At 52.6% G+C, this 17075-nt stretch overlaps 1 protein-coding gene across 1 annotated transcript in view; it reads left to right on the forward strand.

The window, feature by feature from the left end:
* The window catches only part of WHRN (whirlin), a 46524-nt gene that overhangs the window by 17451 nt on the left and 11998 nt on the right, over window positions 1–17075 (forward strand). The window contains 3 exon segments of the mRNA XM_039561775.1: window positions 7194–7319; window positions 15237–15439; window positions 15737–15773. Of these exon segments, the coding sequence (XP_039417709.1) occupies window positions 7194–7319; window positions 15237–15439; window positions 15737–15773 (366 nt within the window).

Consider the following 17075-nt stretch of genomic DNA (forward strand, 5'->3'; position numbering starts at 1 on the left):
TGCAAAGCCACAATGAGGTCTCCCCAAAGCTTCTCCTCTCCAGGCTGAACAATCCCAGCTCTCCCAGCAGAGCTGCTCCATCCCTCTGATCCCCCTGGTGCCTCCTCTGGACTCTCTCCAGGAGAGGATCACGCTTTGACCCCAGGACAGGGACTGGAGGCCCCTCTGTTAACCTGGGAAGAATCCATGAAAACTGCAGGAAATATTTGAAGCTCTCAGGGATGGGATGCAGAGGGAATGTTCAGCCTTCTGCTGGCCCCACTCCTTGGTGACATGCCAGCAGGGACACTGGTCACTGCTTTAAGTGCACAGGGCTTGGAATGCACTTTGCAATAGCCTCCACTCCTGATTTCCCATCTGTAAGACCAGAAAACAAGAAAATTACTGCCTGCCACAGCTCTGAAATGCTCAAGGCTGCCCAGACACCTCCGTATCCAGAGGTGCCTTGCTGTGCCAGCTGATGGGGGAAGCAATTCCCCCCGGTCCAAGGCTGCTGGCAGCAAGCAGAGCCTGCCCTGGCTGGTGGTGCAGAGGGGTTATTTGCTGTGACACTCTGTGCACGCAGCCTGCAGGGCATGGATGAGCTGAGTCGCTGTGTCCTGAATTACTGAGCCCCATGGAGGGGTGAGAACGTGTCCCAGAGCGGGGGAACAACCTGCCTCCAGTTTTCTCTCTTTTCATTTGTGTGTGTAGATTTATAGGTAGCTACAGAGATGTAGTTAACTGCTGAAAGTGGGGTTATTCTGTTCACAAAAATGCAAATAAATGCAACAAATCCCTGGTTAATGCAGCCCAGTCAACCAGAATTGACAGGCACTGAGGCCTGTTTGATTTGTGGGCGGTTTTACACTCTGAAGGAAGAATTAGTTGGTTGGTTTTTTTATCCCCACTCTCTCCTATTTCCAATCGATCTGAATGTCCTGGAATGAATCTGCCAAAGCTTTCAAACAGGCAGGGTTTGGGGGAGCACAGCAGAGCAGCTCCAGCCCTGCAGCAGGAGGCTGGAGCGAGCGAATCCACTGCTGCAGCTCAGCACGGCTGCGGCACCACCAGAGTCTGAGGGATATTTCCAGCTTTTCCAAGGTTAAATTCAAGGCTGGTGGAGGCATCTGGCATTCTTCAGGCAATGGAAATATCCCTGTGTGGCTGCCTCTTCCTGCAGTACATCTGCATGCCTGGAAGGACGGGTTTGTCATTTGTCACCAAGTTTAATAAAATGATTATCCAGAAGTGAAGGATTTGTTATCCCAAGGTTTGAAATGGAAGCCACCACTGTGAGGTGTGTGATGGTGTAACTGCTCTGTCCAGGGATCTGTGGGAACATCCTGGTGGGATGAGGTGTGAAACAGGGTGGTTGGGGTCTGGCTGAGCTCGAGTGGCTTTGGGCAGTGTGGTTCAGCTCCAAAGGAAGCTTTCCTGCCCTGTGGCTTTGTCCACATTTTCCTGTGGACACTGGGATTCCTTCACCTCCAGCTGCGGAAGAATCCACACCGAAGGGATTTGGGGATTGGGATTTGGCAGCTGGCTTGGCTTTGCCCATCCTACCCTGGGCAGAATCCAGCCTGCCCCGAGCTCGGGTCAGAGGCTGTTCTGGGTGAGCCAGGGGGTGCTGAGATCTGGGCCAGCTTTTTGGTGCAGACCTGACCTACCACGAGTGATGGCTCTGGAGACGGGATGTGAGAATACAGGGAATGCAAGGCTGAAGGAGTTGCTGGCAGGTTCAGCCTGGGGCTGTGCAAGGTGTTACAGATCCTTGTTTTCCTTGTCTGTGCTGTGTGTGGCAGGTGCCGTATTCTCCAAATTTAGCATTTTCCTGTGGTTGGAATTGGTGAATCCAGCGTCTCGTCAGAGCCCTGTGCCCGCAGATGGAGTGGTCAGGAGGTGTGAAAGGGAGGGTTTGCACTAGTGCAAAGCTCTGGGAAACGTTGCTGGAGCCAGGCCAGCCACAGCAGGTGTCAGACACACAGGTGACAGCCCCCAGCCCCATCCAGGATGTCACTGCTCGCTGGAAAGCGGGGACCTGCTTCCCTTCTGCTCCCCTTCTGCTTCAGAGAACTTGGATTTTTATCATCTCTCCAGGCTTAAAGTCCTCAGGATTTGTCACAGCAGCAGCAAGGGCCATTTGTGCTGTGAATTGTCATTGATGGACTTGGATCAACAGCTGATTTCATTAGAAGCACTTTGGGAGCCCTCAGACAGCGAAAACTCGGAGGTGCTGCTGAGCTGGGAGGAAGATGAAGTGTGCAGAGCACTCTGGCAGTGCTGGGCTGCGAGTTCTCTGAGAAGCACCATTCCATCAGCTGAATTGGTGCCTTAATGTCCTTATTGCCAGGGGAGCTGCTTATTCCTTCAAGCTCTCGGTGCAGCAGAAGAAAGAAAACGTCATAAAGAGAGTGTGAACATCTCCTCTTCTTCAGGCAGTTCTGCAGCCAAAAGTAGCTGTAATTATTATTAAAAAAATATATATATATATAAAATATCCACGCTAATATTGCGTGGTTTGAATGTTTGAGACACTGCTGGTGCCTACTTGAAGGATAAGAGATGCAGGAGAAGGAAAGGAAGGATTTCTTTCTGTTGGTTTGTGATGACATTTTCAGTGTGGATGATCCAGCTCCCCACATCTCTTACGGTTTGCTCGCTCTGACCTTGCTGGGGGTTGATTTTGTTTACAGCTTTAAGGATATCCACGCTGGTGGGGGGCTGGTTTGGTTCCCTCTGGGATTGGGATATGGGGTGTGAGCTACTGGTGCCTTGGGGATTAAAGGCGTGGAATGATTCGGGTTGGAAAGGATCTTTAAATCCTATCTAATCCAACCCGCTGCAGTGAGCAGGGGGCATCTTCAGCCACACCAGCTTGCCCTGAGCCACACCCACCCTGGCCTTGAATGTTTCCAGGAGTCATCCTTCTGCCTCGGGCATTCTGTAGCTCTGTCCCAGCAGACTTACCCCAAAATGTCCTTTGGATCACACCTCAGCTCACCCTGAGGGGCAGCAGTTCCATTTCATTGCGTTTTTAGGCACTTTGAGCAGAAAAAGCACCCAAAAGTGGCAATTGCTGGGTGAGCCATGCCTTGCCCCATGAGGAGGCAGTGCTGGGCTCAGCAGGAGCTGGACTGAGGCTTGGCATGGGCAGAGGATTTGATTTGGTCACTGTCCCTGTGCTCTGGTGTCACCTCTCAGCCCTGGGAGCTGCTCCCTGTCCCCAGTGGTGCTGTTGAACACCCTTGGAAGTGGCAGCCCGAGTCCTGGTGTGGCCTTAGGGAGCTGCCCTGGGCAGGGGGTGACACTGGGACAGCTCTGGTGGCTCTGGCACCCCCCAGCTGCTCCCAGGACTCAGTGAATGGCTGGGAGCCAGCTCTGCCTCCCCGCACTCGCTGTTTGTAGGATGTCTAGACACAAACTGTGGGGTTTCCTCAGGAAGCAGGAGGAGGATGAGCCCTGCCAGCCTCCCGAAGTGCCGTTTGTGTTGTGTGGCAGCAGTAATGGCCTGGAGATAGCTGTCAACGTGGCTGAAAGCTCCTCAGCCACACAGCCGTGTGCTGAGCCGTACTGGGGCAGGCTAATTCCTGTCTGAAAGGCCTTTTTCTAATGGCAAAATTGAATCTGTCAACAGGTAATTCCATAAACCCAGACAGAAGGAATCCTGTGCAGGAATCAGCTCGGAGCAAATGCCTCACTGATTATGGCTTTTTTTTTTTTCCCCCTTCATTTCCTGCTACAGGAGATGGCAGATGTTTCAGTGTTGAGACAGAAATTAAAACTGTGACCTTGAACTTCCCAGTGTTCCTGTGTGATGCATGCAGGAGTCGCCTGGGGCTGGGCACAGCCTGGGAATGGCACAGGGAAGGAGGTGGGCACTGGGCAGTGATGGTGCCATGGTGAGCCTGGGAATGCCTGGCGAGGTGTGGGGGGTGACCTTGCCTGGATGTTACTGTGCCTTTAGTACCCAAAGGGGCTCCAGGAGAGCTGGAGAGGGACTTGGGACAAGGGCATGGAGGGACAGAACACAGGGAATGGCTTTAAGCTGAAGGATGATAGAATTAGATGGGATATTGGGCAGGAATTGTTCCCTGGGAGGGTGGGCAGGCCCTGGCACAGGGTGCCCAGAGCAGCTGGGGCTGCCCCTGGATCCCTGGCAGTGTCCAAGGCCAGGCTGGACACTGGGGCTTGGAGCAGCCTGGGACAGTGGGAGGTGTCCCTGCCCATGCAGGGTGGCACTGGATGGGCTTTAAGATGCCTTCCAACCCAAACCATTCTATTACTCTCCGAAGTCCTCAGTTTTCCCCGCAGAACAGCTGCCCTTGTTTGCTGCCTGGTGTCAGCACAGTCTGGATTTAGGAGCTCAGAGTGATCCCAGCTCTCCCTGTGGGGTGTTACAGCTTCTCACCCTCGGTGAGCTTCAGCCAGGGAGGAGGGAAGAAGCATGAAGTGGAAATGGAACCAAAATGCCCTCTTTGGCCCGAGCCTTGGCACCAGAGGGTTCATCACACGTGTGCCAGCCTGAGTGGAAAAGCCCAAGCAGAAGGGCCTGGCCCAGGGAATGCTGTGTCGAGGGTCTGTTCCCAGAGGGGCCCTGGATCATCACTGTCCACTGGGAACCACTGGGAACCACTGGGAATATCAGCCTGGTCACCGGCTGAGCTCCCTCCTTGGGCAGCACAGCTGCGCTCGTGCCTCAGTGTCACCGCAGAGCCGTGTGTGGGGCCAGGCTGGCAGGAGTGTGGCACTGCTGTGCCTGGGACAGCCAGCATGGCAGGGCCACCCCTGCCGTCACCACGCCTGCGCTGTGCCCATCCCTGGAGACAGAGACCCTTGGGAAGGGACTGCAAATTGTCCCCTGTGATCCCTAAGCCCTTGGCATGGAGCGGCTCAGCCTTCGCTTCATCCCGGCCATCAGCTTATCCCTCCATTCCTCCTTCCCTCCCAGCCTGACCCCCCTGAGCCTGCCAGCACTCACTCCCTTCCCCAGCCCTTCCCAAAACCTGCAGTGTGTCCATGAGCTGGATGCTCCCTGGCTGTTTCCCTGCCACTCTGTTCCCGGCAGCTCCTGCCGCAGGGCTCATTCAGGGAGCTGTAGCTATTAGCTGATTAAGAGATGCAATTAAGCCCTCAGCAACCCGACTTTCTGGGCTGCCAGCAGCGATGTATTGTGCAGGAGTGCTGAGGTTTTTCCACGCTGCTCGGGTTTGCTGGTTTTCGTGGCTCCAGGCTTTCTGTAGCCGTGGCTTTCCTGCCTCTGGAAGGGCAGGTTTGCCCGGTGCAGGGGTGAACGAAGCTCACGTGGCAGCACCTCAGCTGCAGAGGGACAGGGGGTATCTCTTACTCCATCTGATGCTCTCCCCATGTGGGGGGAGCAGCTTCTCAGCTTACCAGGATAGTGTTAAAGGGAAATGGAAATGTCTGGATGCAGAGCTGCCCCTCCTGTTGCTAAGCCCAGCACATAAAAATGTCATGCAGGGACTTAGAGAGAGAATGTTGTCATTCCCAGTGTATTTTGCCCTGATCTGTGATTCCAGGCACCTTGCTGCATCCCTCCTACTTGTATTTTTCTCGACATTGGGGAATTTTTGAGAGCTACAGCCACAGTGGGGTGAAAAACTTACAGCACGGAAATCCCAAATGCCATCAGACAGATCGGGAGGGAACAGCCCTTCAGAAAAGTTGAATATTTTCCTAATTTTCAAAACCACTCAGCAAAGTGTTCTGTGGTCCAGAGTAAGGTTTCTGTGTGAAGAGAAAACCAAACTGCCCTTGGATGTGACAGGCAGCTGCTCCTTGGGGTGGGTTCAATGCCCTGCTCATCTCTCCAGCCTGAAGCGTGAAGGTCTCTACAATTCCTTTACAATCCTTCAATGCTAAAATTGTTTCCAGCACTTTCTGCACTCTAAAGCAGGGAAAGGAAACCAGGGAACATCAGGTTTTTTTCAGAGAAGGATGCTGGTACAGGTAGTTGATGTCTGACAGTTCTCATTCCAGCTTTGCATCCATTTCTGTAAGTCCAAAATGTGCAGCCTTAGGTAGATTTGTGTCCTGCTGCTGATTGCTGTGTTTCTATCACCAAGACAGAAAATGGGTTTTCAATACCAGCCACTCTAAGACTGGCCTGAATTCCCTCTGTGATGCTGTGTCCTCTAGAAAGATGGATTAATTACTGACTTGAGGCTGGGAATTATTTTTCCATCCAGGTAAATGTGCAAGATTTTGGGTTGACTGCAGTGAAGGAGTTTCAGTATAAAAGCCCTTTACGAACAGCCTGTTCCTGGTTGTTTCTATCAATGTGAAACACATTTTGGCTTTTCTCATTTGTTTTTATTCCCGCTGTCTACTTTTCTCCAGAAGTGACTTAAAACTTGGGAGCAAAGCAAAAAAACAAGCCTGGAGTTATTCATTTAGAAAGTGTCATGCAGCGAGTGAACAAAGGCCATTTTAAATGGAGAGTCCTCAAGGGAGCAGAGCACAGGCTGGCTCATGCACTCAAAATTATCAGCTGAACCTCCAAATATTGTCAGGCCCTGGGAGGAGGAGAGGGTGGAGGAAGGCAGGTGGGAGCTGGGTTTGCAAATCAGCATTTGGTGGGGAGAACATCTGTGCAGGTGCTGCCTGGCAGGGTGTGGGAAATGTGAAATATCTTCTGCAGTATATGCTGGATGTTTGTTTGATGGGAAGTTTGTCCTGGCATTGTTAATTGGAGATAATCAGGCACATGCCCCTGTGGGGAGAGCACCTGGAGTGGCCCTGCACAGCCAGCACTGCACCAGGAAGGGCAGAGGACTGGGCTGGGCTCATTCCCAGTCTGGGTGGAGAGGGATCATGGCTCTGTTTGCACAGGGCAGGGGTGCCAGAGGGGGAATTCACAGCCAGTGCTGGCTGGCATCACCCCACTGGTGCTCTTGGGGTTTTGGGGGTTGCTCTCAGGTCGGTCTCTACCCCTGAGAGATACCTGTAAGAGGAGAGAGAGGAAAACTGCCGTGGATCTGCTGATTTATGGCTGAAAATCCACCGATATTTAGCTGAGCCTCTCAGCCTCCAGAGCTGGCTTTTCCTCCCGGTGTCCCTGCTGCCCCCTCAATCCCACAGGAGCTGCTGTCCAACCCAGGGCACAGCAGGGGTGCAGCTCTGTGGCTGTGTCCCACCTCTCTTTGGGGCAGCACTTGGACACCACATAAATGTCCCTTCCTCTTCCTCTGCAGGTGAATCTGGTCCTGAACGAAGGCAAATCCCTGGGCCTCATGATCCGAGGAGGAGCAGAATATTCCCTGGGCATCTACATCACGGGTGTGGACAAAGGCTCTGAGGCAGAGAGCACTGGCTTGAAGGTGAGAGCGATCCCAGAGGGGGTGGGCAGTGACACAGGAACGTGTCCAGGTGGGTTTGGGATGTCTCCAGAGAGGGAAACTCCACATCCTCCCTGGGCAGCTATTCCAGAGCTCTTCCACCCTCAGGGAACAAATTTCTTCCTCATGTTAAAGTGGAACCTCTTGTGTTTTAGTTTGTGGTGTTGCTGCTTGTCCTCTCACTGAAAAGAGTCTGGCACCATCCTCTGACACCTCTTGGATATATTTATATGGATTGATGGGATCTCCTCTCAGTCCTCTGCTCTCCACACTAACCAGGCCCAGCTCCCGCAGTCTCCTCATCACAAAGTCCCTCTCACCTTGCTGAGCTGGCAGGGAGGAGTTTCCCATTAAAGATCCTGGTCTGGTGCCCTCTTCCTTCATCCTGCATCCAAAGCTGCTCGGTTTGGAGCCAGTGCTGTGCTCGAGGTGCTCTCACTGCCTGCAGGGCACGATTTTAGAGGCCAGCTCTCAGCTGGGGTGTGCTGGCTCCTCCTGCAGCACTGGCATTCACAGGGATCCTGTGTTACCGAGCAGAACCAGCGGGATCACCCTCGGGATAGGGATGCCTTAAGAACCTATAAATGAAACAACACACCCTTCCCAGGTAACATCAGTGGAGGAGGTCATATAAAGGTTGGTCTTTACTGGAGGCCTCTGGGGCAAACATGGAAAATGTCCACGAAAGCCCACCCACACGGGGTGAGCACAGTTTTTATATGTTTAACAAATTAGCATAATTGACAAAAATCCCTAGTTAGTAGCACAAGAGGTGATGCAATTTCCCCCCCAGGTCAAAGCCCCTTCTAAATCCTCCCCCCTCAGATGGGACTGAACTTTGTTGATGAAAATGTGTCTGGAAGAGCTGGTTTTGGCTTTGGTTCCCGAGGAGAACCAAGATGGGATAGGGGCTTTGGAAGGTGTTTTGTCTTTCTGCTTAGGGAAAAAGTAGGGAAAAGCACCGGGAGAACTAGCCATGGATACACCAGGCTACAGAGCTCCAAATGTATGTGTGAAGAATACAGAGGATATATAAGAGAAAAAAGACAAAAAACATTAGGCATCAACAAAACAGGGCTGATCCTCATCCATCAGCAGGCTGGCCTCGGCTGCATCCACCTCAGTCCACACTCAGGTTCCTCAGCGATGCTCTGGGGTTTGGCTGGGCCCTTCTGAGGCTGCACTGCTCAGAGTTGGCTGCAGAGCTCTTGTGAAGGGAGATCTACACCTCACTCACCCCGTCACGTGCACACACATCACCCCGAGCTCCTCCAGCCTTCCCTGGAGATCCCAAGATGTTCCCTTCTCTGAACAGCCTGGGGTCACAGCTGATCCTGGAAGGGACATTTGGGGTTAAAATTGTGTGTGTTCACCAGTGAAATGAGTTGGAAAGGGAGCCACTGGAGGGATCTGTGTGCCACTCAGGGATGGGGCACGTTTGACTCCTCAGGCTGGATCATTTTACTTCAGTCAATGTTTCTTTTCTGGTGTGTTTTTCTCTCGAAATCACCCAATTCCCTGCAATGATATCCAATCACTGCTTCCTCCAGTGCAATCTCATGGGCTCTGAGGGTCAGTTCTTTCCTATTCCTTATGTCAGTCGACATCTGATGGATGTTAAACTCTGAAATGTTCTCCCAGTCCCCTGGGCTGGTGCTGGGCTGCTGAGGGTGAGGGGTGATCTGCTCTGATTCCCTCTCTGTCTGTGCAGGGAGGCATTTCTTGGACTCACTGATCCTAAAGGTGTTTTCCAACCTAAAATTCTGTGATTCTGTGATTTCTCCATCGATCAGCCCTGGCCTGTTTAGGGCTCAGCCTTAGCTTTGTTCAGTGGCCCCATAAAGTCCCTTAAATCTGTCAAAGCTGGCAGCACGAGCTGGGGCCGGTCTGGTGGAGAGGGCTGGGACAGACATGATCCTGTCCCTCAAATTGTTGTGGCACTGAGGTCACCAGGGTTCCCTTCGTAGCCAAAGAGACTTTTAGGGGAAATGCAGCCACTGCTGAGCTGTCCTGAGCGCTGCAGACTCCTGTTTCCCTTTTTGTCACAGAATAAAAACGCTGCACTTGGAGGTTTGGATCAATCCAAGTTTTAATCTCTCTCAGGTTCTAAGCAGGAAAATGGACCCTGGGCCATGAGGGGGTCGCTGGGGCATGGGACAGGGACTGTAGGAGCATCCTAGAGATGGCAGAGTGCTTTTCAGGCAGCAGAAGTGCTGCTGGAAGCTCCCTGCAGATCCTTGGTCTCTCCCAGAGTGCAGGATGCTCCTCTGGGCTGGCACCTCTGCCCACACCCCTGGCTGGCTGCCCAGCTGTGTCCCAGGGATGTCGGTGGCAGTGCTCTGGGGCACCAGGATTTCAAGGCAGGGACAAAAAGAGGCACAGGACAATTTGTTTCTGCTTGGTAGAGCTGGAAAAGGGAGGGACTGGCTGGAGGTTCCATGGGTGACCTTACTGATGCCACCATTTGTCCCCTGTGCCAGGGTCAGGATCCATCTCCTAAACACCAGAAGCCTGAAGGTTTAAACACAGGATAAGAAAAAAGAAGCTGCATTGTTCTCCTTGGGGGTTTTTGTTCCTGTTTGATTCCGTACTGCTCCAAATCCCCGGTTTTGCTGCGCTGGGGAAATCGCTGCTTTTCTTTCTTTTCCATCCCCCTGCCAGTGAGCTCAGCAGAGGAGATGCCACAGGGACAGTCCCAACAGCAGAACACCCAGCTGAATCCCTCCATCCTCATCCCATACCTGCTTGGAATGCCAGGGAATAACCACACTCAGCACCCAGAGCAGTGCCAGTTCCCTGTCCCTGTCCCCCCAGCTCCTGCCACTGTTGTTTGCACACCTGAGCCTCTGCTTGTTGATTCTGGAGATCTCCCTCCTCGCTGCTCTGTTCTCCAGGCAGTGATTTGTATGTCCAGCAGGCTCCTGCTGTGCTCAGTGTCAGCCTTGGTGTGATTTCAGGTCCTCACAGGCATTTCCCACCCTGATTTGTGTGTGCTACAGGCTGTAAATTTAGTGCTGCCTGGAGGTTTGGGGGCACAAAAGGCCTTTTATGTCCTGCTGTTAGACATGGTTGGGTGTAGATTGCTGCTCCAGGAGGTGGTGGAAGGGATGTGATGCCACAAGGAAGCAAGAACTGGTGGATAAATGTGATTTCCAGGTAATTTGTTGCTCTCTAAAATGGAAAAATTGGGGGTTTGTTCAGTGTGGGCTCAACACAGCCTCGCTGGGTTGATGGGGAGGTTCCTGCTGACTTCCCAGGAGTGGATCCTTCTGTGGGGTTTGCTGCTTTCTCTGAGTTCGTTACCAGAACTGAGCTCGTTCTGAGGTGATGTTTAGATGAGACACAAGAATTCCTTCCCTGGGAGGGTGGGCAGGCCCTGGCACAGGGTGCCCAGAGCAGCTGGGGCTGCCCCTGGATCCCTGGCAGTGCCCAAGGCCAGGCTGGACATTGGGGCTTGGAGCAGCCTGGGACAGTGGGAGGTGTCCCTGCCCATGGCAGGGGTGGCACTGGATGAGCTTTAAGATCCCTCCCATCCCAAACCCATCTGTGATTTTGCCACACATTCCATTTTTACCTCCTGGTGTCTGTGGCACCAAATCAGAATTTTAGACTGTTTTAATAATAACTAAAATAAATAATCAATATTTTACACTTCCCTTAAATTTTGCTCGAAGGGCAAACAAAAGGCATCGAAAGCCAGGCAAAACCAAGGGACTTTCTCTGAGGCCCAGAAGCTTTTGCCAGCTCTGGGAACAGGGACCAAGGTCCTGGATGAGGGTCCCAGAGGATCTCCAGCCCTGCTGTGCTGGTCCAGGTGCTGCTGTCCTGCTCCCTCAGCAGGCAGAATTCCAGCAGAAACCAGGCTGGGTCTCTGCAGTCAGTCAATAACTAAATATTCATAGTCTTGGCCTTGGCCTTCTTGATGTTTATTCATTCATGAAACTTCTGACAATGTGTTCTTCGGGCATGTTTTAAAATCTGCTGCCTCCGAGGAAGTTCTGAGAGTGAAAAGTGGGGGTTAGCAGAGAGCTGCAGAGGAGGGAGGTGAGTCAGCCTTGTTTGCTTTCAGCTTCTGTCCTTCCTGCCTCCTTCATGACATTCCCAGCGGTGCCATGCACGAGCTGAGCTCCTGATGCTGTTCCTGGCTCTGCTGGCCCTGATTTCTTCCTTGTTCATTTTTCCTGGTGCTGTTTCTTGTCAGTGGGGTTGGGGTTTTTTTTCCTTCTTAAGCAACTTTTGTTTTCTCTCCTTGACCTTTAAATCAGAAATAGTGGATTTCAGGGAGCTTGCTTTGAGCAAACAACTCAATATTGAGTTCCCAGAATGAGGGCTGGGGTGAGAAGGGCTGCCACGATCCGTATTTATCCAGATATAAGAGGAGGGGGAAAGGGAGACTGTAAATAGGGAGAGGTGGATGATTTTACATCAGCAGTGGCTGTCACAGAACAGAGAGTAATTTAAGCTGGAGAACATCTCCAAGATCATCGTGTCCAACCATTCCACCACTGACCCATGTCCCCAGCTGCCACATCCACACGGATTTTAAATCCCCCCAGGGATGGGGACACCACCACTGCCCTGGGCAGCCTGTGCTGGACAACATTCTCCTTATTTTCCCTAAGATCCAATCTAAACCTCCCCTGGCCCAGCCTGAGGCCGTTCCCTCTCCTCCTGTCCCTGTTCCCTGCGAGCAGAGCCCAACCCCCCGGCTGCCCCCTCCTGTCAGGGACTTGTGCAGAGCCACAAGGTCCCCCCTGAGCCTCCTTTGCTCCAGGCTGAGCCCCTTTCCCAGCTCCCTCAGCCTCTCCTGGTGCTCCAGCCCCTTCCCTGGACACAATTTGGTGCCATCTGAAAACTCCCTGGGGGTGCCCTCAATCCCCTCATCCCAAAAGCCTTGAAAGCTGCTTTGTGTTTGAGGTCTGGACACAGGAAAAAAATGAAGTAAAAGCCTTGTGGCTCCCTCAGAGTGTGGGGGATGAGCTGCACAGTGAGAAAGTCACCGAGGAGATTCGTGGTACCCAAGATATGGCATTTCTCCTGGTCCTTCCAATGTTGTCACCTTGATGGGGACAGAAAGCTGAGAGGCAACCAAAATCCTCCCCCCAGCAATGCCACAACCACTGCCACGCCCAGAGAGCCCCTTCCCTGCCTGGGCTTTCATCTCCACTCTGTGCCTGGACTGTTCCTCCTCTTTGGGCTGCCCAGTGTTTGGGGAAAGGGCCCATTTTCAGACAGCCACGGCACCCCTCATTCCCTGCCTTGCTCCCAGATCTGTCCTGGATCCTGTGTTGGACATGGATCATCTGCCCTGACCCGTTTCCCTCCTGGAAAAGCTGAGCACTGCCTTATTTTTCCACAAGCCTTAATTTGGTCAATTCCAAATTGATCCATACATTTTCCTGCCCGTATTTTTAATTTCTTGAGGGGCTTTTGGTAATTATTTGTGCTGGAGAGAGGCTCCTTCTACTTTAGTGGTATCTCCAGCATCATTTAGCCTCTCTCCTGGCCTTTTAGTGGCATTAAAGAGGACTGATGCCAGTGCCAACCCATTTGGCATCCCCTTGGACCTGTTATTCCCAGCTCAGTTTGGTGTCATTTAACATCAACTCACATTTAAAATCTCTCGCCTATTTTTCTGTCTGTGTGATTGAATTTCTCCCAGAGCCAATTCTGATTATTTTTAGGAGCTCAGAACCCTTGTCTGAAGCCCATTAAGTTTCTCTTGACTGCGCCTCCTCTTCCCCACTGTCTCCAGAAGGAGCAGGAGCCAAGGCTGTCATCGAGGTGTTCTTTCCAAGCTCTCTTCCTGTCACAGTCTGTCACCTTTTGCGTGTCACGTTCAGCCCCTGCATTTCAGGCTACATTTTTCCCTAGGAAATGAGAATAATCCACATTTTCCGAGGTGTTCAAGCATTCAGCGTGTCCTGGGTATCCACCCACCACAGCTGAAAAGTAATTCCTGAAATATCCACGGCAATAGTTTTCCTGTGTTTTATTGTGACTATTTTTTTTTTTAATGTCTTATTATTACTTCTTTTATTCTGTGCCATTTTGGAGCTGTGAATCCAGCAAATCATTTCTCAGGGTCAGCTTTTGCTCTGGTAAATGGTTCTTTTTCATCTCTGCAGTTTTTTTGTTACTTCTCCACTTGTCTTTGACTTTGGGGCTGGGAAAATATAATTATTGTCTATGTTAATTAGCAAAAAATCCCGGACCCCTCTGGTCTCCCTGATGTTACAAGAGCTTGCCAAGCTCCTCCTGGTTCACTCTTAAAAGGAGAAATTAAAGAAAGATTATTAAACCTGTGTAACTGTCCTGAACCAAAAAAATCATGAAAATTTAATCCCTGCTATGGAACACTATTAAAGATACGTAATTGCAATAAAACTGCCTAATCAAATTGGGATTTTTATTGTTTTGGTGCTGCAGTGAACCAGCAAAAGGCATTTCAGGGCACTGCCTGATGGATCAGAAAGACCTGGAGATGATACTCCTTGCACCTGAGCGGGTGTTTCTCTTGGCAGTTTTTAATTTCCCTCCCGTGTTATGTGAGCAGTCAGCGATTTTCTGACAGGGGATTTAAAGCTGACAGAGCTCCAAGGGAACCTGAGGTATTTGTGGAGCCGCATGGCTGGGAATGTGGCCATTTGTGTCATTTGCCTTCCCCTGGGCTCCCTCCCTTCCCATTTCTGGGTGTTTTGGGTCACTTCCAACACAAAGCGTCGTATTTTATGATGGAGAATGAGGCAAAGCCACTCAGGGTCCCTGGGTGGAGCTGAATGTGGAGCTGAGCTCTGCTGCATCTGGACTCAATGATCCTAAAGGTCTTTTCCAACCCAAATGATTCCATGATGCTCCGTTTTTCCCCTCAGGACCACTCTGAGCATCCTCCCAGCCTCACTGCGCCTCCTCTGCCCTTTGAGCAGAGGGAAGGGTGAACAGGAGCCCTTCTCTGGCCTCTCATTATTGCCAGCAGTATTTTGTAGAGCTCCATCCAGTCCCACCCCCATCATCTCCTCTCTAAATTTAACAGGCCTAATCTCTTCCATCTGTCCTTTCACAGGCACCTTCATCTGCCTCTGATTATTTTTGTTTCACTTCTCTGCAACTTTTCCCTCCCTGTGTCTCCTTGCTGGGAGGGCAGAGAAGAAAACCCCACTGTGTTTTGGTGGAGCTGAGCTGAGGCCTGTGGTTAAGCAAAGATAGGAAAGGGCAGTTTCAAAACTGTGCTTTATCAGAAAAAGGGTGAATTGTGATACGGGAGTGAGGAGGAGCAGCTCTGGATGCCCTGGAAGCGCAGAGGAAGAGGAGCTGGGATGAAGGGTGAAACACCAGATGGGTGCTGTGTCTCAGACAAGGCCTGGCTGTCAGGGAAGCTCCTCATTCCAGCAAAGGCCTTGCCCACAAAATGAAATCTCTTAGGAGCAGCTGGGGAGGAAACAGGAGAGGGGAGATGGAATGCAGCTGTCGCAGATGCTGCAGTTTGCAGAGTGCTGGAGGCTGTGGTGAGACCCTCCCTGCTGCATGCAGAGATCTGAGGTTTGGGGCTTCCACAGAGGGTTCCTGGCCTCCCGGAGCAGCAGGAGGGACTGGGGCTGGAGGCCTTGATGTTCTTTGGGGTTGGTCTGGTTGATGGAGGAGACTGGGCAGATCAGTCTGAGTTGAGATCCTCAACAGGCTCCTCCAGGCATCACAGACTGGTCCTCACTGGCTCCCAGCTTGAGGGCTTGGTCTCCATCCAGCAGCATTTTTTTTTTTCCCCTGGTCCCTCCAGTTGCTGTGTCCCTAATTTGGTGCTGGGTTAGACTGGGCAGCTCCTCCCTGCTGGGAGAGGAAGGTGTTATTCCCAAGAGGAAAGCTCCATGGACTTGCCAGGCTCCCCCCATCCTGATTCCACAGGTGGGAGACCAGATCCTGGAGGTGAACGGCCGGAGCTTCCTGAGCATCCCCCACGACGAGGCCGTGAAGCTGCTCAAGTCCTCCCGTCACCTCATCATGACGGTCAAGGACATCGGGCGCCTGCCCCACGCCCGCACCACCGTGGACGAGACCCGCTGGATCACCAGCTCCCAGCTCGGAGAGACCCTGGTCAGCTCAGCAGGGTATGTGCCCAGGGAGCTTTTTGAGGGGGGGTCTGTCAGCTCAGAGTCCCTGGGGGTGCTCGTGCTTCCCCGGGAGGGTGGGGACCCCCAGCCTGTCCGTGGAGCTCCCAGTTCTGGGGTCCATTGAAGCATCTCTGGCCTGTAAGGTGGAGCAGGTCTGGACAATATTGTGCTGTCCCTTCCCCTTCTCCCAGGCCAGAAGCTTTTGGCTCTCCAGAGAGGAGAGAAGGTGCCAGGTGTGGTGCCAGGTGTGGTGCCAGGTCTTCTTCTTCTAACTGGTCTTCTCCCTCCTCGCAGGGCAGTGGGTGACCATGCTATGGACGTGGCAGCCAGGGTAAGACATTCCTGATGCCTTGGGAAAAAATCTCATTGCTATTGTGTTTTATTTTCTGTGGGAGGGAGGGATCTGTGCTCCTGGTTTTAGCAGGGTTTTAATGGGCCTTTCTGCTCCCCGCCGCGTGTTGGGTTAGGGTTCTGCTGGGTTCTGCAGACAGTGACACAGTGGTGTCCCCTCTCCTGTGTCACTTCTGAGCACATCTGGTGCCCTCTGGCCTGGCAATGAGCACCTTAATGGGCAAGGGGCAATGATCACCCATGGGCAAGGACCGTGGGCACCCCCTCCACCCTACCATGATTCCTTCCTCATGGTGGCTGTCTCTGGGCCCTGGCAGCTGCTGGGATCTGTCCCAGCCCTCTGCAGCTCACCAGGCACAGGGACTCATCCCGTGCTGTGCCTGCAGCCCTGTGCCAGCATCTTCTCTCCACACCTCTTTGCAAAGCACATTGCTTTTAAATGGAAATGAAGCAGGGAGGTTTCACAGGTGGCTCTCGATGATAACAGCTTTGTACTCTTTGCTGGCAAAACATCTTCCCCAGCCTCAGCTCCTCTCTGTCTCTGGGATAGTCAGGGTCTTGTCTGGCTCTGTATCCCTGTGCCAGCTCTGCCTGGGAGGAAACAGCAAGCATCTCCCCTCAGAAATCCCTCTCAAAGGAAAAACGTCTTTCATATGCAGCCAGGCTTGTCTCTCCCTGGGGCTCCTTTGGTTGCCAGTGGCTCTTTCTTCACCGAGGTCTGCTTCAAGCTGGCAGTGGGGGTAAATGTGCCTTTTCCACAGGATGGGGAGCTGGCATGTCTCCCGTGGCCCCAGTTCCCCCAGCTCTGCCAGGGAGGAGCACAGCCTGGGGTTAAATCAGTGCCTGGGTGGGGGACAGTTGCTGAAAAGGGCTGGGAAGCTGTTTTGTTTTTCAACTGGTGCTCCATGAACTCAGAGAATCAGAGTATCACAGAGTATCCTGAGCTGCAAGGGACCCACCAGGATCATCCAGTCCAACCCTGGCCCTGCACAGACCCCCCAACAGCCCCACCCTGGGCATCCCTGGCAGCGCTGTCCAAACGCTCCTGGAGCTCTGGCAGCCTCGGGGCCGTGCCCATTCCCTGGGGAGCCTGGGCAGTGCCCAGCACCCTCTGGGGGAAGAACCTTTCCCTGCTCTCAGCCTGAGCCTGCCCTGGCCCAGCTCCAGCCGCTCCCTGGGTGCTGTCCCTGGCCCAGGAGCAGAGCTCAGCTCCTCTGATCATGGCTCTGCAGCTACCCAAGAAAGTGGTGACACTGAACAGCCTTGCTGATGAATTCCTGAG

The sequence above is a fragment of the Corvus cornix genome, chromosome 17 (genome assembly GCF_000738735.6).
Source record: "Corvus cornix cornix isolate S_Up_H32 chromosome 17, ASM73873v5, whole genome shotgun sequence".
Taxonomy (NCBI): Eukaryota; Metazoa; Chordata; class Aves; order Passeriformes; family Corvidae; genus Corvus; species Corvus cornix.